Source organism: Amphiura filiformis, chromosome 19 (genome assembly GCF_039555335.1).
Source record: "Amphiura filiformis chromosome 19, Afil_fr2py, whole genome shotgun sequence".
In the NCBI taxonomy this organism is placed as follows: Eukaryota; Metazoa; Echinodermata; class Ophiuroidea; order Amphilepidida; family Amphiuridae; genus Amphiura; species Amphiura filiformis.
In genome coordinates, this window is record NC_092646.1 from 19,421,956 (window position 1) to 19,447,625 (window position 25,670).

A 25,670-nucleotide genomic window follows, 5' to 3' on the forward strand; every position below is an offset into this window, starting at 1 on the left:
TAGAATGAATACATTTCTTCGATTGAATCGCAATACATTAAGAAATCACACACAGTTTCAATTACAGAGAGCACCCCAGCAAACACAAAAACGTTTTTTAAACATGTTTAAAAAAGTTATATTTTAGTTTATGTAACATTAAATATCGGGTTATAAAGGTAATAAAAACGTTTTAAAACGTTTCGTATGAAACACACTGCAGCAATAGTGTAAAATATTCGTACAATGTTATTGTAAACTATTTTTGCAAAAATGTTTGGCCTAATATTTTGTCAACACTTAAATGACATTATGTTAGAATATTTGCAGTAGGTCATCAACAAATGTTTTTCAATGTTATGACAACCCTTTATCATCTTTTACAAATGATGTCGAAATTTTTTTTGTGTTTGCTGGGACACTCCGCTTTAATATGAACGTATGCATGCACATAAACAATAACAAAATCTACTTAAGGATCAATGACCATCCTACTTCTCATATTTGTCTTACAAGCCATCCTTAAATACACCGTTATGTATAAATATCACCCAGTCTGTGCCCACCTGTGCCTTTATTTGCCAAAGGCATTTACATTTAAGTACATCCTTGTTGCTACGTAAACATTAACAGGCAAATTGGCAAACCATGTCTCTTCAAATCACCACGTGTCTCCATCCCTGTAATTGCCAACACCTTTGCTATTAAATTAGTTCCAAAGTCTGTGTGAACCTATCAACAAACAGTAAAAAATCAATGACTCTGGTATTGATTTACTCTGAACAAAGTGTCTCTGCTCGTGCCTTCTGCGTGAAAGTCACAAGGCTATACCTGTTTATGTATACATTTTCGTTCCTTTACAGTTTTCACGATTCATACTTGCAGTTGCCAATGTGCGTGTTTTAATCTGAAGAGCCATTAACTCAATAGTCATACTTATTTTATGTTATAAAATGTGGAGCAGATTATACCTATAACTCGTTTAACATTTGACCCTATTGTCTGTTAAGTTTCAATCCGTAATAAACGGGGTCGTGTGGCTTGCAATTCATGAAATGATCGACATCAATGGCTTATATTACTTTCTAAACGTGACAATGACTTCCAACAGGCCTTCTAAAATAGTCAATAAAATTACTTCATGCATAAACATGATCACTCGCATAGTGATAGTCATAAATTCATAAATTTCATTAAAAAAATCTGTTTTCTTTTCTCAGACTTTTAAATTTCGATTCTTTTATTTACATTGTCCCTCTCTGTCTGTCGCCATCTTTCTTCTTACTCTTGTATAACTTTCTTCCTCTCTTTCTGTTGGTTACTTTACTTCTATTCCTCCCTACCAGTAAATCAGAACAATTTTCAAAGTAAACTAGTGATTGTATCGTCGACGTGGCTTTCTCTAGAGAATGGCGTCAGTGCGTGCTCCAGTGGACTTTACATTAAATCGCTCGCGTAGAAATCAACGAATACGCGAGATCAAATGTGGTGTTTCTGTTCACACGCAAATTAACCGCGACAGAGTATTGATGTCGCTGTCTGTAGGAAGCCAAATGGACTATAATGCATTTTAAGATGGTTTTTTTCAAGATGTACCATTAATCAGAGCTTTGCAAGCCAAATCATACAGATATTCCATTGTAAATAAAAGTAATTATTAAGTGCCTGTTCGTGTGTTATATTTAAATATCATTACAACTAATTGTTACCTGTAAATGCCAAATCTGTTGTAACCATAGCAATTTTACATAAATGCACAGGTTTTGACAATAGCGATGCAAACACATAACATACGATAAAAGCTAAATGATTGAAAGCATGTAAAAAATCTATATTGATCATTATACATAAAAGACGAAAGAATTCTTTCATATCAGATTATACGTCAATGTTTACATTATTCCAACATAAAAATAACCTTGAAACCTTTATGATACATCGTAATGGTTATCTGCGAAGGTGTAATAGAACATTATTGAAGACGGATGATTCGCACCTGGCCGCCTTTGAAAAGGACACCTGCTGCAAATACCTAGAAGTGGTCTTTGAATACGGCAAAGTTAACTCAAATATTGAATGAAACATTTTGAAAGAATGTGAAAGACCTTTGTGAATGAATGTAATGATAGCATTACCATGCGGTTAGAAAAAATCCTTAGATTGTTTGTATTATTTGAAATATATAGTTGTCAAGATACAATCCAAATTTCAGCTGAGGTAAATGTGACCTTCTTTCTATACGTTGCACCGAGATGAACTCAGCACCGTTTATTTCAGCTTATTTCATGTTTCTATAAAGCTTTAAGATTATGCTTAGATTTACGATATTCGCTTTAAGAACATACTAGCACCTGATACCTTTGCTTTACAAAGAAATTGTCCTTTTCAAATACGATCAGACCAGTTTAGACATTAAAACAAACACAGAATGATATCGATATACTTTTGAGATGAAAGAGGCAAGCAAAGACAGACAAACATGTAGTAAGCTTATTATAAACGGACAAGCAGACAACAGAGCGGGGGAGAGCGAGAAAATATTAACAACGGAGATTGAGCGTGAATAATTCCTTAGTGATCCTTAAGTACGAGTAGATCTATTAATTCAAAGTTATTCCCATTTTTATAATTTTACACGTATTATTACTCTAAAATGTTTAAACAATGCTCGAAATTTAGCTGTAACAGCGCCATACGCGACGGCAAGAAATTTTAACCGCCTCTAGTTTTTATGTTACCGTGTAGTTATAATAACGACTAACATATTAAATTCAAGAATTCATCTTTTAAAGACTTTTAAGATTTGTAATAATAAAAAATACACAGAACATTGCACACAGTAGCTCTTTTAAAAACCTTTTAGATGAGAATTATATTTTGGAATCACGTGATACAATGGTAAATTACTACATTCCATACGAACATGTTGAGGAGTCAGGAGGTAAATCCACTCTGACTGCATTCAGGAAATCGCGTTGGACACCGTCTGAGTCTCCCAGCACTAGCGGTCATTACCTCAGTGCAACAGTAAGGAACGTTAATTTACTTTACGTCACTGTTTAACTATGAGTTTCCTTTAATCATTTTGTGATGTATTTAGTGCTTTATGTTGGGTGTATGTAGGGGTATGGGGTATATGTAAATAAAAGTGTTGTATGTTTGTCTGTCGGGGTGATGTTGTTATGTGCTGGGTGTTAGATGAGTGTGCTTGGTGATATTGAAAACGTTATTTTGTGGGGTCATTCAGAGACAGGAAAGTTTACCTTGATGGTAGACTTGTCAACAGTATAGTACAATGGTATCAGTAGGGTGTGGTTGCGCGTGTGAGTAGTGTTTGCGCGTGGTCCGGGAATATATTTTTAGCTTGCGGAGGAAGTGGTGTGGGCTGGTGGACGTATGTATGCGTGATAATATTGAAAAAAGGTTATTTGTGAAGACATCCAGCGCCAGGAAAGTCAACGTTGATGTCACCTTTGTTAACATGTATTATACACTGGTGAGAGCACCCCGTCATGCTTTAATGGTCCTGTTGTGTGTTGGGGTGTGTGGGTGTGTGGTGGGGTGCCTTGAAGGGTGTCTATGGTCGTGTGTCTGGTGTGGGACGTTAATATGGTGGTGTGTGAGGGAGATCATGATTCATGAACAAGAACTTTAAAATATGGCACCACTTGAGATGTGCTTTAAAGGCTTGAATTAGTAAATGACATAAACACATTTGAATGAAAGCTAACCTCGGGAATTTATCTTCGGGAATATTTAAAAACATTACACAATATGTGATTCACTTAGGCCAGCGTTAGCAATTTTGGCAATTCGGTTACCACAGAGTTGTATCAGTATAACATCATTACCAAGTATTCTTTATGTTAACTTTCCGTTGTTTTTATTATATTAAGTTTCTGTTATTGCATATTTTTGGCAATATTTTAAGGGGGGTACTACACCCTTCGATAAATTTGTGACTATTTTTACACTTTTCTCAAAAATTAATAATACACTGGTAACAAAGTTATGTATATTATAGGGGCAAGAATCAATTACTACACTGGAATTTCAGTGACCCACGACAAGCGGTTCGTTATTTATGATAAGAAATGAGGTACCGCAAGGATGTACCTCATTTCCTATCATATATACTGAACCGCTTTTCTTGAGACACTGAAATTGCAGTGTAGTAATTGGATTCCTTGCCCCAATAATATAGATAACTTTTGTTACCAGAGTGTTATTAGTTTTTGAGATAAATACAAAAATAGTCACAAATTTACCACAGGGGTGTAGTACCCCCTTAAGTTGAAACCATTCTGACAAAATCAGATGGTGTCGCTAAAAGTAAATAGTTTTTCTGCAACAAATCATTAATATTGCTTAATTATATCATGAATTCTATTACCTCCACGACCCATTATTCAAAATCGCGCACTGTGATGTGTTGAAACGCGTCACGTGAGAGCCCATTATTCTGCAATAATGGGTCAAGCGCCGTAACACATTTTACGCACAGCATTATGCTTGGTTACGCGTGCAATATTTCCGCGATACGCGCTGTCACTTACGCGTACGCGCTCCACCTTGAAGTAAACAACTTAAAATATTTGTGCCAAAAAATGACATTTTCTCTTTAAATTGCACTATTTTCTGGTAATAGAATAGAAATAAAGGGTGCAGCACTATCCTTTACACGCAAATAATGTGTCCTCGGCAGTAAAAACGTTTAGCCTCACCCATTATTTACGTTTTTACTCCCTCTGACACATTATTTGGGTGTAAAGGATAATGCATTACCCTTTATTTCTTAAATATAGTCCTTACAACTACGCTATCGGCGACTGGTGATGAGGATAGAATGATAATGTTGATGTATAAATTAATCGTATGAGAATCTATGATATTTATATACTGGCCTTATTCGAAAATTCAGTAAATTTAATATCACGTGACATCACCAAAATGAAGCTAATATCGTTAAGGTTTTCTGATATTACATTTCGATTGCATTTACGTCAGATTAAAGGTACTTATAAGCCCTGAATCGTGATAAAAAATAATGAGAATTCACTTTTCATGATATTGTCCTCAAATTACACGGTTCTCCACTCTTATTTTCTCCAACTATCTCGAGGGAATTCGCTGCGTGATATCTTGCTACATCGACCGCATTTAGAAAATAATTATTTCATCGAGAAAATTGAACACATGATGATAACTGTGAAAAGCCAAGGATCAATTGAACGAGCTCCTGGCATCTTGTTAGCCTGAGTGGCTGAAAATTTGATATGAACATGTATGATTATTTCAACAACGTAAAAGTTGTCTGTGTTATTAACTGTCTTTAAATGATACTCTATTATAATTGCTAGAATTTCGCGTGATTGATAGTAATATTTCAAATTAGATAAAAATCATATATGAAAATAACTCGAGGAAAAAAGTAGATTAAGCTGTTTGATGTCCTCGTTTTCCTGTCATAGTTTAAATGGAGTATTGATACAAATTATTGAGAATATTTTAAACGAGTATGCTTGCCAAGACTATGTTTCATTAGTATTTGAATCTGGAATTCAGGATTCAATGATCTAAATATAATTATATATTGTTAGCAATGTTGATTTTTACGTATATTTAAGTGATGTGAGTGTGTGAGAAAACGAAATAGATAATGCACTACCATATAAATGGACATAAATACAATTACTTAATGAAATTTAAAACGGTTTTTTAATCAATATTACACATCGAGGAAAAAAGCCCAATGTGCAAAAGGATATCCATCTCATTATTTTGGTAGTATTACTTATTTTCTTACTACATTTTTAGTCAACTTTTTGTTTTTCGTTTTGCAACGACAACATCAAAAATTGTAATTTTCTGTTTAAAAACATAGCTACGAAAATTGCGTTTACTTGACCTTACAGAAGCTGCTTTAGTTTGATCACGCTGATGTTGTGTGTGATGTTCGCCTGATTAAGCATAGACAACACTAGGTTTTATGCTGGTTTCATACTACCATGCAACTTGCCATTGAGCGGCGTGGCGCACGCGCATTGTAGACAAACGAACACAATCAAGGCTTGTCATTGGTTGATACGTCATACCGCTTGCCGCAGTGACAAGCGGCAGGAAAGTCTAACAGGAGCATTAGCATCGTTAATTCCCAGGGGCAGAAATGTCCACGGGCTAAGGTGAGAATCGCTTGCATCACGCCAGCTGAGGTTGATGGCTATCGGCCTTCCCGCCGGAGCCACAGAGTTGGGAATATTTAGGTTGGATTCGTTATCAGCAATGCGCAAGCGTCAATATCAAACTATCCAACGAACCGAAAAACTCGAATGCTTACTATGCTGCGTTGAGACGTCGTAGTTGTCCAACAGGACGTCGTGAGTGTGTGTTCCTGAACGCATTTTAACAATAACTTCATGCACTGTTATATACAAACTTCGCAGCTTTTTATGCGTAAGCATTGCCACTGGAAGGGAAGCTTAAGACTTCGTTTTTTTGTTTCTCGGTCAAAGAGAGCGCTGGGAGTAACACACCATTAAGAATGAAAGTAAACTGCACTGTGATGTCCGTGACTTTATATTGAGATGCTATTATGTACTGTTTGGCGGCGGGATTTAGTTTAATCCCACAGCTACTTTACCAATTCTGTTGAAGTTATATACCGTTGCTCTCGAAAGAGAAGAACAAGACAGTTCGCACTAGCTGGCCAGTACGTGTCTGACCGTGCACAATTAATAACAGTAGACGAGAAACTGTACGTGATTGAGACGGGAATTACGGACCTTCTATGAGCTAGCATTTATTACACTTCAGCTTGAAATGCCCAAACATCATTGAAGGTATGTACTCATATTGAATAAATAATGGCGATTTTGTGAGCACCCTTTTTCAATTGTTTTTCAAATATATAAGTGTAGGAGGTATGTAATAGCAGAAGTATATGATTTTTCTACTAATAGTATTGGGTCGTATTTTGGAGAATTTTAAATCTGTTGCAGTATTAGCAGGTTTTTCATCATCATCAACATCATCATCATCATCATTTCATTATCATCATCATGGTCATCACCATTATCATCATCATCAACAACATCATCATCATCTTGGTCATCATCATCATCATCATCATCATCATCATCATCACCATAATCATCATCACCATCACCACCACCATCCTCATCATCATCATCATCATTACCATCATCATCATCATCATCATCATCATCATCATCATCATTACCCTACCTTTATTGCAAACAATGAAACCCACCATTATTTTTGTATTATCACTAGCATGCTTTTACAAGTATTTACATCGCAATGAACGCAACTGTGTTCTCCTGTTTTATAATGAAAAATCCTTCTCGCTTTCCAATGAATGACAATTCAAATTCACCATTTTCTAAAGATACTGCGCAAACATACCCAGTATACCATGAATATATTTTCATTTCACATAAAAGCATCCAAGCAGAATAACATTACGTGTAGATCACACGCACCAGAAGCATTAATAATTACTAAAGTCATGTATCAATCTACCATATTATGTTTGCAATGCAACCACGTGGTCATGATATAAAAAACAACAGCACAATACCAGAGTTGAGGTCACATAAGGTTACAGTGTGTTACGTTAAAGTCCTGCGTATATTCTTCTCCCATCAGTTGTGCATCTAGTCTCTCTATCTAGTGGACGCTTTTTGCAATATTACTTATAAATGATATTGCACACAATGGAGATATAACCCAACACTGTATCGACTTCGCGCGTTAATACACATACCTTTCAACACCAATCTCTTTACGCGTTATTTTATTTCTTATTACAGGTATTATTATCAGCTATACAACTGACTTAAGTGATATCGCTCTACTCTATATAGACTTGGACTGATTATAACGGATTTATCAACACAAGTTGCTGCTGTGATGTGTCTGTTTTATGTCGAATGGAGAAAACATAGCCATGTAGATAGTGTGTCGTTTGACACAGTTTTTTAAACAAAAGAGCCGGAATCTACAATGCGGCTAGGCGAGGTTCTTTTCTTTGCCACATACTTTGGGTTCATCTTCAGTGGGTGTGAAGCGTCTTTTACCCCTGTAACCACAGACGAACCATGCCAACCTACTACCAGAACCTATACAGTGACGAGGGGTACATGTATGCAATGTCTTGACTGTGATGAGAACCCGAATCATCCTATGAATTGCACCAAGGGTAAGTACTATAATTGATCTGTCCGGTCACCGTTCTTTATCCTTAACCCCCTGAGCACTACCTACCGATCTAACATTGTCTCTGGCTGGTCAATTACATGATATCGACACTTTAATCACCAATTAAAATGGAGCTTTGCAAATAATTCACCCAAATTTTTTGCGTGGTGAAATTATTCTAACAATGTTGCTGATTCGGTTAATTGATAATGAAAACTTCTTTTTGGCCAATCGGCAGGTAGTTCTCATGGGGTTAATATGTTTGGACATTCGTAGAATGATCTTTGGATGAATTGGATACCAAAACAAATCCTATAATTCACAAATTGAAATTAGCATTGACTTATTGCATTGGAAATAAGAATATTTGTACTGTCACCAAACAGAGTTAAATAACAATGTATTACTGTCAATACTTAATGCAATTATTGTCAAAACAATAAACTAATGTGATACATGTATTATGCGTTCTATTAACGTAATCATAGAGTTTTGTTTACGTGGACATCTTTATGGGTTATCATAAAAGGATCTTTGCAATGAAAAATATATCCACTCATTCTCGTAGCTAGAGAATTGAATATACATGTATAAATCAATACAAATTTTGGCACATTTTAACGATAAGCTTCAGAATGTTGCCCATCAATTGATGTGATTTTGAAATAATATAGGATGATAGTCAATATAAGTCAATATAAGTTAAATTTGGGAATTTGCATTTGCTGAAGAAAATAGGGAAACGCAGGATTAAAAACTTTATTTTTTTATGACTTTTCAAAGAACAATACAGTGTTGAACAGGACAATTAAAATCTGCTATCTAAGTTAATGGAACACATTACGTAATGATATATTGTAATAATGTTGTAATCCGTCTTGATATATACACATTGTACACGTTTTTAATATTTGATATACCACACGAACTGAACAGTTCAAATTAGAATACAATAGGTAAATTATGCAACGTCGGTTTCACCATTGTTCACACCAATCTAGCAAACTGACAGTTGCAATATACATTCCAGATTCACTTTTAAAAAGACATCTGTTATTTAACTTACGCTGTCATCAAATATGCAAATCAAATCCCTATACATTTGCTGGGTAGAATTTAGCATTGTTGAAACTTAATTATTAAGATTGGTATTGCAGTGACACCTGCAATTCACTTGCAGGTGTTTCTATTGTTTAGAAAAGAATTTACTACGGTGGTGGTGGCTAAAATTGTATCAAGGTTTTCATGTATTTTTTTACTTCTAAAAATATGTTACACTCCGTTTGGTGATATTGTTATCACGTACCAGACATGTGTCTTTTTATAGCTGTATCCTCTTCATTTATTAATGTTGTTTTACCAACTCCTGCTTGCACGCGAAACATAAAACTGCAAATAGTACGCTACATCAGTGCCCAAATGGAACAGCATCAGTAAATATTAATCCACTTCTGTTCATACAAAAATACTCTTAAAATACTCTGTACCTCACCCTGACGTTCAAGTACTACCTAAATTTACCGTTACGGTATATAATATTGCGATAACATCAACCAGCCTCCACACATTGCGCACACAAAAAAGAATCCTTTCTCGATACACTATGCAAACATTATCTTTAATAGTTGTAGAGAAATCTGATATGCAAGCTCATACTAAATCGGAATATAATGCCCATGCAAATACGTGCAAGTCACAATGTCAACATTATGATGTGAAAATGCTATGGTATACGTTAAAATAGACACGAAATGCCTTACTGTGGACGACCTTGTTGTCTACCATAGAGGTTCTATTACCTAGAGGTTAGTAGAATGACCAATTTGTAGTGTTGTAAAATCGTTAAAACTGTGTTAAGCAAGTTAAAAACATAACAAAGGAGAAAAGATTTGCATTGTATTAGCTAACAGGTGAACATATATTAATTTATAATATATCTATTGGTATTGGTAGGTACGGGTTGATCTTATATGAGGTTTTTCGTTAAACCTCACTCGGTTTCGTGTTCCTCATTAAATAACATCATTACTTTTCATGATGAGATGCATGTGATTATTTGTATTCTATGGTTAATGTTGTTGTCATTGTATTGCAAAGTGCAATAGAAACGATCCATTATTTTTAGATACAATACGGCTGGTTAGCTATCTAATGGCACACTCCGTAAATGAGCAACATACAGGTGATTTACAGAGCGAAATTTAGAAAACCTCACTTTATTGTTAATCATAATAGTATACCAACCAGAATTCCTATCGACGGAAAATGTAATTTTAACATTCTTATGATTTTTTACACTGTTATTCACATTTGTGTGTGACTGACAACCTTACCTCTAAAGCTCAACATACATACGCAATTATTAATCCGGATTTTAACTAGTTTTGATTTTATTGTCTTGTCTAGATTTAGATTTATTGTCTTGAACAAGAACATCATTATACAAAATGTAACAACAATATTGTAATTTACTAGTCTAAAAATTGTATATACCATAATGTTAACCGTAAAAAGAAGAATAATATTACAAACATTGTCGTGAACCTGTGACTATGATAGAACTATAACATCATAGGGAAATCGCGTTGAACAAAAATGTGCATATTAATTAGGCTAACGATATAGTTATTAAGAAAAGTAATATTTTTGTGCAAATGACGAAATGCTTTTATGCAAATGAGAAACTCTTGATTAATGAGTTTTGAAATGGAAACTTTAAATGTGTCTGCTGCTTAACCGCATTATGCATTACCATGCTTTAACCCGTTTTGACGGGTTTTTTACAATTATACAACTGGCTGGTTACGATTAAGACATCACACACATAAATCTATAATACATAATCAGAGAAAGAATGAAATGTGTCTGCGATTGAAGCTTTAATGTGGATTATTAATCTAAAATGTAGACATAGCCGTATGAGAATTAATATGGGAACTAATGTGCGTAAACCGGAACTTGAATCCATAGAGTGTATGCTTTCCTTCCGCGTTAATGGTTACACTGGATATTGGTAATGACGTTAAAACAAAGAAAATAATTAATGATGAATAGACAGGATTTGAAAAGGTAACATCCATTAGAACACTAACGTGAATTTAGCACAGTTTCGATACCAACTTTATGTCTCTTTCTGGTTTATTTGGTTTTGTTCAATTCGACATAATGAAACTATTTAAGATCTAGAAGGTATTTTATTTAAGATGATTATACAAAAATATAATATGTATTTCAGAAGATTGCATTTGAAAATTAGATAAATGAACTATGTTGATATGAAAAATAATTGATTATGATGATGAGAACAAACAAAATGGCGGATAGATCGGTTGTTAGAGACGATGATAACAAGGCGCATATACAGTGCCTATCAAAAAAGGTAAACGGTTATAAAAATGACACTACATTAAAAAGTATGATGCATGTCGTCAAAATCCTCTAGTTGATACCTGACTCAACGTTTTGTCCTCCCATAGCAATAAAATCACTGGCGTGTGACCATTGATAAGGATGCACTTGCGCAAAGTGAAAGAACGTGAAAATCACATATTTCACCACTTTCTTTACAGTAATTGACAGTCTTAAGGTGTTCTGTATTATTGTTAAGGAAGTGGATAAACATTTGATTTTACGCAAGCACATTTTACTTGACTCACAAAAATAGCCAATGAGTCCTTATTAATGTTGATTTAACTATCAACGTGAGCATTGTGACCAAATACCTATACTTTTTAATCTAATTGCATTTTTACTTTATTTTGATACACATTGCACTACTGTTAATATCGCCAAGTTAGGTATTTTCCCTTTTTGACTATTATACGTTCTACAACTGTTTGGAGTAACCTTCATTTTTGTGCAGGTATTATTATCAATTGACGGACTTACTGACTCTACACTATCTAGTTAGGAAGAGATCAATAATACTTAATTCCGTTACCTATTTCGGACAATGATCAAGGTCCATTGACCTTTAACCTTTTCCCAGCACTCCAATATATTTATGGAAACAATTATAGTTGGATTGGTTCAGAATATAAAAATTAAGGAGGTAGGTAGTAACATTCAACAATGAAAAAAAGTCATCAGAAAGCGGTAATATATATTTCAGAAATAATAGGTGGATTACGTATAGTACTGTATTTCTAGGAAACAAATTTGCAACTAAAGTGCGTTTACCAGTATCTGCATTGCCAAGATAGATGGGTTTTGTTGATAGATGTACTCGCTCCAATATGTACCAATAAGCATAGCATCATGTTGGAATCCTGGATATGGTCTTCTATATTAATAAAAAATTGTATGCTAATTACGTCAATGCGTAGAAGTATAATAGTACATGTCAAAAATGAAACATCGACAAATTGACTCTCTATATTTCATTAATAGTAATACGAATCATGTGTGTTGCATGTTAATTTACTAGGGATGCTGTAACATATTGCAATTGAAATGATACAGGAAATGTTGTTTAGTTTGAAACCGCAAAACTAATGCTTCAATAATTGCGATTTGTATAAATCATCATATCAGCGTTTCCTTCTCTTATTTTCATGAAATAAATGTTACAATGCGAAAGTATAAATCAAATGCCTTACTGTATCGACTATTTGTATTTCATATCAGATCGGTAGTAATTTTGAAATTCGAATGATTGAAATAAATTCATTTTAAGAATACCAAAATATAATCATACAATTTTTAACAATCCACCATCGTTAGTTATGTACATCCAAACTTGATAATAACGATACACTTACCCTTAAAATAACAATTTACAATACACAAGAAATTACGAGTTATAAAAATACAATACACAAGAAATTACGAGTTCTACGAGTTATAAAAATTACGTAACCCTTTGAAAAAGATCATTGTCACCGAGACGTAAACTGTAAATTATAGTCAACAACATTGACATAGTGGAGTACATGAGTGAAAATTTTAATAGGAGCATGAAACCTTAGATAATATATGATGAAACTAACAATTTAAAACTACAAACATAATCACTGAAGAAATTATTAACATTAAAAGATGGTGCTACAGTTTATAAGCAAGGTAAGGATGCTTGTTTTCAAGACCCCAAAGTGCATTTTAATTGATAACAACATTAATAGCATGGGACACTTTGGCATATCAAGCCACATACGTATCAAAGTCTCGGTAATGATTACATTGGATTAAAGGATTGCCACCTTGCCACGCTTGCCCTTTATAACTTGCTATTTATCCTCTTGACTTGGTTGTGGATTGATAGTCCAAATAGGATTATATTTATTTTCACCCTCAAGTAGTCTGTGCCATAGAGGTCATATTTTTACAAACAAACCAGCACTGGGTACGCTCAAGTAGCTCTAACTGCATAGAAGCTAAAGAGTATAGTTGATTTTGGACGGTTAAGCAATTGCGTCATTTACCGACTATGCCGTAACCCGAATGATTAACAATTTATGGGGGGAAAAGTGAAGCGGGGGAATCGTGCTATTCCAGTTAAAATCCACACTACCCCTGTGGAAGATTTTGCAAAATCTTCCACCTGTACCTGGGGAGTATGAATTTTAAATGGAATGAACACATTAGTCAGTTCCGTTTGAATTGCATACACCTTCTGAGAAAGATTCGTCGTGACTCTTCCACAGAGGGTGGGTAAGTTTCAAATAGAGTTGGTTAATGTGGTAATTCCATTTGAATTGCATACTCCCTCTGTGGAAGGTACTTCCAACATTTTCCACAGGGGTAGTGTGGATTTTAAATGGAATAGCCTATTCCATATAATCATTGAAGTAGGTAAATGTAGTTGATTAATTCAAGGGGTTTGAAGTTTAATTGCCCCCAAGTGACTAAGTGCACAGATGTAGAACGAGAATTCTAGATTTGGTTTTGCTCTAAGCAGGGTCAGAAGAATCGACCTTGAAATTGTCGATTTACCCGAGGATGGTTAGCATACTCGAGGCGAGACTCAATTATCATATCAATATAAGTTCCTTAGACAGCTTAATAATACAAATCAATTGATTATTTCAATTTGGTATTTTAATATACATAGTGTATGAGACCTAGTGTGGATTGAGCACGAATTGACATTGCATCTATAGTTTAATAATATCAGCGCAAATAATAGTACAATGTCTTTATTAATTTAACAATGTCGTAGCTTTAATAATGGTCAATAAATGTCGGAAACGTGTCTTTATCTATGGATGGGTAGATTTTCTGCATTGCAATGTCTATATACACTATTTTAATATATCTTAATATAAATGATCGATATATTTACATCCATGTCATTTATATAGGAAATGTGGTTTGTCAAAAGTGACTATTTAAAACTTATCATGAACGAGCATTTATTATTGTGTCATTTATTAAATGACATAATATCAATGAAAGAATGAGTTTTGCTACAGTTTCCATAAATCATAATAATCAGTGTATATCGGAGTAGTAAATAAGGTAAAATGAGAACATAAACAATATGAATGATTACAAAATACGTGGTACCTAAGAGTTATTACTGTGCTACGTTATTCTTTAATATATATTACAAAAACATTATAACTGTAGGAGATATATAGAAATATATATAGAAACACCTTATTTGATATATATTGAACCCAACAGATACCGAATATCTTATCTTATGCCCTTTTGTACACATAGGCTATGTCGTAAAAAACACTTCGGGTATCATATATAGGCATCTATCTTGCGCCGGCTGACATCAAAAACAATATCCGGCCAGTTTCTGCTTACGATGTTTCCTCTCCACTGTCCACAATATTTAAGTAAGAGGAAGCGTGGCTCGTGCCAATGATTTGGGCCTCGTAAACATTTCTGATGATGATTCTAGAGCAATGCTGTAGGGGTGCTGCAGTTCGTTTGGTTATTCACCAATATAGTTTTGACATCGCATACCTGACGGTAGTAAATTTCTTTCGATTCTAATTTCCTGATTATTTTTGACTTTTCAATATTATATTCTGCTTAGTCTTTCACAAGTTAAGATGACAGGAAAGCAGAAGCGGAAAAAATACTAATTTAATTTTGAAAACTGTATCACACTTATGTGTCAAATGTTTACTTGTTTGAACGAGAGGTTGCACCTCGGATGATGTAGTATTGGACAAAATATAAGTGGATTTCAAATATAGACAGGACTGACCTCTCCCCAAACTAAATTAAGTTCAGGTATTAGATAGGTTTAGGGTTGGGTTACCTTGAGTTTGCATTATTGAATAAGAGATGGTTTAAAAGATTGGGGGACTACTCTATTCAAAGCTTGATTCAAATGTGTGATAAATATCTCATGGGGTTTTCAGTTTCAAACACCTTAGGATTCTTGGTTGTGTGTTTGGAAAAAAGAAATAGCGGATTGAGTGTCAAAAAGAAATAATGATAAATGAATCAAATTTTAAGAACTGTATGGACCATTTGAGAAGAATTACGCTTCAAATATTGTCAATATCTCACTTGGGTAATCTAATTCACAAAACATGATTTACTTTCTTTGTGTTTGTAAAAACACTTGTACGTCAAGTGACTGTATTAAAATTTAAAGAATATCCCCATCATTGAGCATTCCATGTACTACTGAATGATACATGCCTATACTTTCATAGGTAAATGAACAATGAACTTACATTATCATGTCTAATGTTTGCGTCACTTCACATTCGGTGACGTCAATGCCTTTTCGCGGTTTATCTTCAAGCGTGTCAGTAAATCGCCCTTGTACGCGCATGATTATATATTGCACCTAGCGAAGTACGCGCCTACGTCATTAGACTACTGAACTTGAGGTGAACTAATGTGTATATTATAAAAGACATTCTGATAGAATGACCTTGAATACTACGTCAGACATATGTAGGGATTTTCCCCATTCTTATACCGGATGAAATCCATCGAAAGGGAACTTACAGAATATATTAGATACTTCATATTTCATAATATCATACATTTATAATGAACTATTATACTTGTAGTCATTATTTTATTGGATTTGAGATGATACACTGACAAGCATTAAAGCAAACACAATTTGCGTCTACCTAGCTCATATACATGTATTAATAAATCCCCTTTTTTGTAGCAAAAGCCAACTATATAACAATAGGCAACCACATCGACTAAATTTGTAACTTGAAGCGTAAGTTCTCTGTCACTATTCTGCTCTCCTAACAAGTATTGTCGGATTTATGAGTTTTACTTGGGGAGAAACTTATTGCAAAAATAAAACCCACATCTGCTTCCAAATAAATACCTAGTATGTGATTCATTATGTAATGTAAGATGTTTCATATTTACATAGGGAGCAGTTATGTTTGTAATTTACTTACATAATTTTGAAGTAGTCGAAGAGCAGACTAACTGGGTTGTATGTTGCTACTTACATATCCGAGTAATATAACTTCTACGAGGTTTGTATTACCTATAATGCTTTATACAGGGTGTCAATGAAAGAACTGTATCGTCAGGAACTGTTTTGTTTGGGTTCAAATTAAGATTTAATTCAAATCTGGTCAACCAGACATACCTATTTTGACGGACGAACCGACGTTGCGATTGAAACCTTCAGTCTTCAGCTGGGTTGTGATGCAAATGACCTTGAGTACCGGACACTTCCGGCATTGATGACAATCGACGAGGAATGTCCTTTATGATCCTGTCCCAGCCGTGTGATAGTTTGGCCCGGACGCCTCCACCGCGGTTGAGAGATGGTTGCTCAGCCCTCACCCAGATCGCCTCTTTCACTCCACGCTCAAACCAACGATGCTCGCGATCTGGGATTCGGACATCCTTGGTGTCAAAATGGTGTCCGCTGGCTTTCAGATGTAAGAACACTGATGTTTTGTTTGTGCATTTTAACGCATTAACCATACATAACTAAATAACCGATGCAGTTGAGGAATATATCAGCTATCACATATTTTTTAATTTTGACAATTGACCTCTCCGGTTTTGAAATTATAAGAATTTTACGAAACTACCTCATTTTCAATCCGTTCCACGGAGTCAAATATTTATCAATGACAATAGACTCCTCATGCGCCGATGATGCGCCGTGATTAACACTCAGAATACAGATCATCGATTGGTATTTGAGTTCGTGGAAAGGCTTGAAAATAAGGAGGTTTAGTAAAATTGTGATATTTCAAGAACGGTGTGGTCAATTATAATGAACAATCTACGTGATTGATTTGATTGATATTATTTTATTGCAAATTCGTGGCCCGAGGGCAAAATTACATACAATAAATTACAATATAAAAATACACATATGTGACAGATGATTTATTCTTCAACCACACCACTTGTTTAGTTATGTTAAGTTATGGCGTTAAAATATCCAGACAATTAAGTTTCCGACGATACAGTTCTTTCAGGGACACCCTGTACATTGTTCACGAAAGCCAATATATAACATCTTAATTTTTGTTACATCCAATGCGACCTTATTAAAAGCATATCTGATATACTTGTTGTCTGTATAAACGACCCTTGCTTAGTGTAGTTTCATTTGTGTAGTTTCTATTTTTATTGCATTAAAGTAGAAGTATCCTCAGTACTGAATATCTCATAGACACGATACGACATACGTAATGTTTAAAAAGTGACTTGGCTCTTGGTTGCTCGTCGAATTTGCTATTTTGATTACAATGTTAAGAATTTGTCCATGAGCCTCGTTGAATGAAACAGTTTATATTTCATCGCACCTGTTAAACAAATTGAACAAACACAAACATTCATTATTACTTGTTTATAACTCATATATAAATCCTTTTCTCCCACTTAAGTCGATGAAAGCTATAATGTGCTTAAAATAACAATGGACAAGTAACAAATATCCCTTCCTTTTAGAAAAGAACGCATCTGCATTATGGCAATAAAAAATAAAATCAAAATATATTGCATATACCAACAGTGCTTTGGAATAACGCCTTATTGTAATGACAGAAGATGTAATTATATTTTCAAAACCTTGCACCTATCATGCCTGGCAATGAAAACAGTGAAAGCCATCAACCAGATAATACAGTGATAATCGTGGCTGAATTATTTATCTCTTGTTAATAGCTTGGTGAGAAAAATGGCTTCATAATCAAAATAAAATTGGATAAGGGTGACCCTGTTGTGTCTTGATTGGGTCAATTATATATGGAAAACTAATAAGGTAAGTCCCTAAACGACAACATAAAATCAACATAAAAGTATTGTTACGGTGTGGTTCACTGCGATGAAAAATACCTGATGAATTTCTTGCGAATGACCCGATTTTACGTTTGATGACAAGCAAACGATATATATAAAGCTTTTATTGTAATAAGTATCTCATCAAACACTGTTTAAACCATTCAATAATCCTATTGCTGAAGAGGATAATAAGCTTCTACCTATTTCTATAAAATCCTTAAATAGGTCTTGTCTTTGTTTGCTTTGGTTAAACCCTGTCCAAGTGGTGGATAACAAAGCATTGTATTCTGTCTAGGAATGTATAACCAACAATTAACAATGAGAGGACATTCCTGAACCTCGTTGAGTTGGGGATGATTTGAAATGACCGCCAATTATGACTGTTTGATAATGTATTTATTACCAGAAATGTGGAAAAAGAGACACAAGGTAAACACGAAATAAAACAAAATTGACTGGGCCGACTTTTCAGCTGTTCGTGGTGTCTAGTCACATATAGAGAGAATTTAGCCAAATCAAACAAAGACAAGAACTATAGGTAGAAACTTATGATGAGATACTTGTCGCACCGAATTGAGATACTTATGAATACGACCTTCACATTTCGTCGACGGGTCCTTAAAGAACTTTAGCAAAATTACCCTCGATTAGAGAAAAGCGAGGGTAATAAATTTTGTTCCACTGGTTTCATTTTCTGATATTGGATTTCATAATTTGATCTTTATACCTCGACACCTGCTGATGTTTGACCTTTTGTATGTCAACACATTCCTGGTGCTCTGGAGGTCAGCTGGGCAGGGGAGTGAGTTTCAGGGCTGGAATTGCCAGAGGGCATATAGTATGGTGACCCAAGTGAAGTCCAGCTGGTTAGGATGACAGATTGACCACTGTGTTTTTAAGACTAACTTTCATGCTCATGGCAATTGCCGTGGCAACTGGCTGTCAAAGCTGAAAACATTTGACGAAAGCATGGATTCAAAAGTTTTAAGGATATGTACATGAAATGAGGCACATTTTACACTGTAACTCAGAATACAATTTGCCGAGTTTACGGTCATTCGTAGTATCCAGTCACATAATAGAGTTGAAATGACACTATAGGTTCTTCGTCTTTAAAAATATCTAGATTTACAAAGTGGATGCGTTTGAGTCAAGGGTAATGTTCTAATGTATGAATCCACAGTTGATTGATAGCATGTAGAACTGTATTCATGTTTAAGCAAATTTGAAAACTGAGGGCGCTATTTATCTCAAATCTTGTTTGCATCTTTACAAGGGGAAAACACTTGTATAATGGCATTAAAACATCAGCAAATAAAAAACAAATAGGACATTTTCTAATAAATTTTTATCATAAAATGGTATGAATAACTCATGGGCTAAATGAAACTTCAAATATATGTAAATAGTGCCCTCAAATATACCATTTATAGAATAAAAAAGCCATAAAAAGGCAGAAAAGATGAACATTTTGATCAAAAAAGGAAAATCTGTGTTTAATATAGCTAATAATACAATGGCGATACCAAACGCGTATTGGCAATCATATTTGACTATTTATTATCTTTCCAATATTGATTGTTAAAAAGCAGGCCTTGCGTAGTTTTATACTTTGCCACACCCCGTCTGTGCTTTCGGTTTGCACAGATAATTTCCATAACAGCTGGTATTTGCTCAAAATCAAGTATGTCACCAGACACACCAAAAGAGTACGGCAAACTACAATTCAACATATGCATAAAATCATACATGATAATATATATAAAAAAAAACACATAGACATAAATCATTACTTTTCAAATCGGAATTACTTCAAACAAGTGATGTCTCCAAATAGAGCTAAATTGTTCTGGAGTAAAGTCTGCCGTTTTGATGTGACTGGTCACACATTATCGTATTTATGTCGCATTTTACAAATTAAAAGTACTATTTTTATCAAAACAATAAAAAACGATATCAACGCCAAAGACCAAACGTTGGCATTAAAATAAAAATGAAGATATAATTCAATCTGAATGTTTCGCAAAGTAACCTGCTATACTCATATAAATAAAGTCTACTTGATGTCGATTAAAAACAAGTGGTTGTATTGAATAGAATCTTATGATTCAGTAAACTTCTTTGTAAATCAATGTTGAAATATAAAAGGCGAAGCACTGTCTCGTTGCAGTTGCACTTGGCGATGAATCCTCTCCGTATTTCTTGAAAAAAAATCTTAGAACGGAGCATGCATTAGTATTAATAATGCTTGTTTATATTCCGAAGTTTGTTTTGGACCACACATGTCGTATTTTTATGAATATATTAATTTATTTATGAAGATGGTTTCATTGTATGCAATACATCATGCACAAATAAATATGTCATTCAAATGAAACTCTAAAGCCCAATTGCATATTCCATCTCATGAAATGTCTAAAATACCATGATGATTTAGTTCCACGCTGATAAAAAAATCAAACATATAGCTTATCAGCAAAATATGTTCAATACACTCTTAAAGATGGTTTACTCAACTTGAGTAAAATGTCACAACTCAACAAATTATGTAGAAAATTACTCAAATTGAGTAAATAATACCCAACATTGAGCTCATATTAATAAATAATACCCTCAATGTTGAGTGATATTCATCAATATGAGCTCAATGCCGGGCATTATTTCCAAAATTTTAGTATATTTCTACTCAATTGAGTAAAATTATTTAAAGGGTGTACATATTCCTTGTATCAAATCAATGATCTATTTGACCTTCTAATGGGCTATTCCAGTTAACAACTATACACTCCTATGTAAAACATTGCCTTAATCTTCCACACAGGGAGTGTACATTTCAAAATGTGTGAATGTGTGACTCCATTTAAAATCTACATGCCCTGTGTGGAAGGTTAATGTCATATCTTTCATAGGGGTTGTATGGATTTTAACTGGAAAAGCCATATAACCTGAAACAGCCGAGTTTAATATATTGCTGTAGTTATAATGTTTTCAGCGTTTATAGTAGTCCCGTCCGGCTTTTGTATTTTTATTTGTTTATCAATTATCATTACTATAAACAATATTGTTTTCAGGAAAACAAACAATTGTTTTAAAAACACATTTTGGTTTGGGTTTTTTTTTTTCTGCGTTTTCATGTTTGATTAATATAATTATGTGTTGGGGGAGGGGGTATAAATTTATCTTGTGTGTATGTAAACGTCGGTTTTGTTTTGGTATTTTTTATCAAATCCCCAAGTGAACATGAATGATTCGTACTTTAAAAGTATTTAATATGCTATCGAAACGGAGTTTTGGTCTAAGCAGAATGACAGAAATATATAGTTCAAACCTTCAACCAAAGCTCTTTAAGATCAGCTTGAACTATATCAATAAGTCAGTCATGCATGTTTGACTTGGTAAGTGAGAATACATTTTGCTTTATGGACCCACCAACCACGGCTTGAATTTACACAAATTGCAACAAAAATATTGAAAATTTTATTATTATTAGCCAACATTACTTTAAAACGAGACCGCCAATTTGATATTATTTCTGTGTCACGCTTTTACCTCCACTCCGGGAAAACTACTTCACAGAACGCACATAATTGACTCCTAAAACGACTTTACATGTTGATTTAAGTGTCTAATTATAGTCAGCACAGAGCAAATTCAGCATATGTTAAAGTACACACTCCAATCAACTAAAGTACAGGAGAAAACCCACTAAGGCAGCGGCAGTTTGCTAGCTTACGATTTGGGATTTACTAAAAATAGAAACACTAGCATTCGTGTCGTTCATTAGTTAACTAACTATATGCCATTTAGTGTGACTCCTAATGATTTTGCTATCTGGAAGGCCCTGTGTGTAATAATGCCTATAGGGTGGTCGTATACATACTTATAACTTAAGCAGTGACCTATTTATTTGAACAAAGCCTCCCATCCAATGAATCAAACATTGTATTTTCAATTCCTTTATGAACTCCAGAATCAAGATTCTCATATTGCCTCTGAATTCGACTAATAGGCAACCAATTCTATCTACAAATTTGAAAGAAATCCACTGTCATATATTAAAAGTCAAATCAACATAATCATGTGTTGCTAAATTGAATGTTTTCATCGATTTGTGTACTGAAACTTACAAATAACGTAATATATACTGAATTAAACAGTGCTGTACAAGTTAGAGCTTCCAGCTTTCAAATCACGAGTTATCCGGATTAATGAGCTTAAACACCAAGTCTTACTTTTCTTATTTACCAAAATAATACGCATTGATGATGTTTGATCATATTCTATCAACAAAATTAAATTAGTTTATGAGCTCCTTGGGGTAACATGGTTTAGACACCGCTGCTCATAAGCAATGTGCTTATTCAGGAATCCACACTATTTATTGCCGTATTCCTACGGGCAAAAATCTCGTCCGCCTAACCCGTATTGTTAAATTCCTTCCACAATTTAACTGACAAATCTTGGCTTAAGGGGCCGTCTGCGGGTCTGAAAAGACACAGTGTATTAGCATCCGCTATAAACCTTTAAGCTTTCCGCGCTAACGTCAGAAACAGGCATTAAACAAATACTAAAATTAATATGAATGTTTCAAAAATATTGTTAATTCTCTGTATAAGTTTAAAATGTTCTTAATGATTGTTATTTAGTAATTGCTCGTGAATTTTTCAAACACAAAAATGATGTATGCTAAAATTTAATGGCATTAACTAATATAATACATGTAGCAGCACTTACAGCGTCATTTGTAATAGCGTTTTAAAAATCTAACACACATTTCTTATACCTGAAATTTTTACTTAAATCCTTTGCAAGAGCGTGTCTTGTGGGCATCAGTAAGTCCCTGTACAAACGTACAGGATAATGGTCACATAATCTCGACATATTTTGGTTCCTAGTGCATATTATTGTGATAAAGTTCAAGAGAGGACTACGCTGAACATGTTAAGTGCCTAATATTGAACATGATGTGATTTCCTCTTTTCGCGAAGCAAAACTTTGTCAAGAACGTTCAATATGCGTTGTATAATACATTTTTAGAAATGTTATATATCTCTTAATGCTACCAGTGCAAGGAAATATGTGATGTGATCTAGCAAAAACAGTCGGAAATATTGATTTTGAGATATCGCCAAACAAAGAAAATATTTTCTTTTGCTTCCTAACTAACTGATCATATCTTTTGAACAAGTTGTCCAATTTCAATAGGGTTTGCTGCAAACCATAGCTTTGCAAATGCTTGTTACAATCCAATAAGAAACTGAAAATTGAATGTGACTGACTTCAGACTGATTTCGTTTGATAATACCACGATATTAGTACATATTCATCTATTATTGTAATATTGCGACTAAGTGAGAATTATATAACTGAAACATAATAAAGGTCACAGAGCATTAAACACCTAAAGATTTTTTCACAAACTTCTTCTCATAAAATTAAGTGCAACTCTTCATATTCAATTAATTTCAAATGTTTGCTATATCATCATCATTGTACTTCTGGGTACATTTTAAAAGGTACACGACATCTTGATGCAATTAGTTTAATAACTGAAGGAAGAAACAGAACGAATTAATACGTACTCATCCACAAGTTCACCTTTAGTGCTCAGTATCTGTGTTAAATATTGGATAGTAAACTTTCTATGTATTTGATCTACTCTAAATCGTCATCATTCCGGGTTTAACACACTATTACAACACGTTTGTATCTCGAAATTCTATTCTCAACGGTATTATTTACGTATTCAGAAAACACCCACAATAACACGCACCTAGAATTGACTTACCGAATTCCCATGATGCATTGCCACAGTATAGCGTGACCTACAAACAGTCAATGTTTACACCCATTTACATTAAATAATTGAACATTCCTAATGAATCTCAAAGAATTAATTAAACCAAAACAAAGTCTCTTCGATTTAATTCAGCGAGGTAGCTTACGGATTAAAGCGTATTGTTACTTCGACATGTGAGGTAAAAATCCAACTTTTTGCAAAACGTTGACTAATTTGGTTGAGTAATTTTGATATAACAACCATTTTTAGGAAGTTTGATTGTATTACATTGATTTAATTCGTAACATAAATGGACACAACAAGACTCATTATTATGGTAAAGGTATCTATCCTGAGATTGTTTGGCCGTGTTATCATTAATACGTTATGGTTTGTCTATTGCCCTCTAGAGGGTGTTGGCCAATAAGGTAAAATGATCTAACACATGTTACCACATTAAATACACGGAAAGTGTCAAGGTTCTGAAATACATTTGTAATAAGAGGATGTCACCAACGGATAGAACGTCCTCACATTACCCAAGATATGGATTTATTTATGTCCAAATTTCAAGCTAGATCGTTTTATCAAATCCGGTCCGCGGCTTTGAGCGATATAAAAGGCGAAAAGTTCAATTTCTTCACTCAACGATACCATCTTCTGGGATGGGAGCTGTTGTTTCAATTAATAACGTTGGACAACAATAACTAATTCAAATAATTTCTGATTCGGTATTTTCCCAACTCATTTGTGCCTTCATCGGAAATATAATTCACAATGGTGCTCAAAGGTAATGTCTATATAATGTTATTCCATCACTCATGTCTGTTACCCAAACCTGGGATTAACAAACAAAAGAATGAAAAAAAAATCACGTTTGTTAGTGCAAAATAAATGCATTATCTGCATTCTCCAAATGCATTGCGGTTTTGGATCTCAACGTTTCCTTGTTGAGACGAAATAAAATATATAGTAAGTCGTTCCCCCTTTTTAAGGTGAAAAAGTACTGATGACATATTCCACTATATTTTGTAAAAGTACTATTCTAGAAATTAGGTTTTTGAACAAATCAAGTACATTCGGAGTATTAGAGCATCGCTGTATGATTCAAAAGTTGCCATTAAAATGTTTGCCCCAGATTTTGTCTCAAATGCAATACCCTGATAAGATATATGAACAATTGTTGACACAGTTTCATGTCCCCTTGTAATTTGTTAGTCCCAACGCAGACTAATGGAGGCATAGTGCAATGCCTTGTGGGATCACACCGATTCTTCCCCTGACACGTATCTCACACGGAGGAGTTCTCTTATTTATACGTAACACATCGGTGGCAGACATTACAATCAAAATAATATCAATTGTATTCTTTCTTAGTCTTTAATCAAGTTGAGTTCAACTTGTCATTTATCACCTTGCTTGTTTGCCCTTTCCTATAAGCTACTATTATTAGGCACCTATGATCTTTGCCAATTCCCTATACTAGTGATTGCCG

At 34.2% G+C, this 25,670-nt stretch overlaps 1 protein-coding gene across 1 annotated transcript in view; it reads left to right on the top strand.

The window, feature by feature from the left end:
- Positions 1–6,327: 6,327 nt before the first annotated feature.
- Positions 6,328–25,670, top strand: part of LOC140141019 (neuronal acetylcholine receptor subunit alpha-10-like) — a 338,906-nt gene continuing 319,563 nt past the window's right edge. The window contains 2 exon segments of the mRNA XM_072162796.1: positions 6,328–6,818; positions 7,812–8,200. Coding sequence (XP_072018897.1) covers positions 8,005–8,200 — 196 coding nt within the window. The 5' untranslated portion in view covers positions 6,328–6,818; positions 7,812–8,004.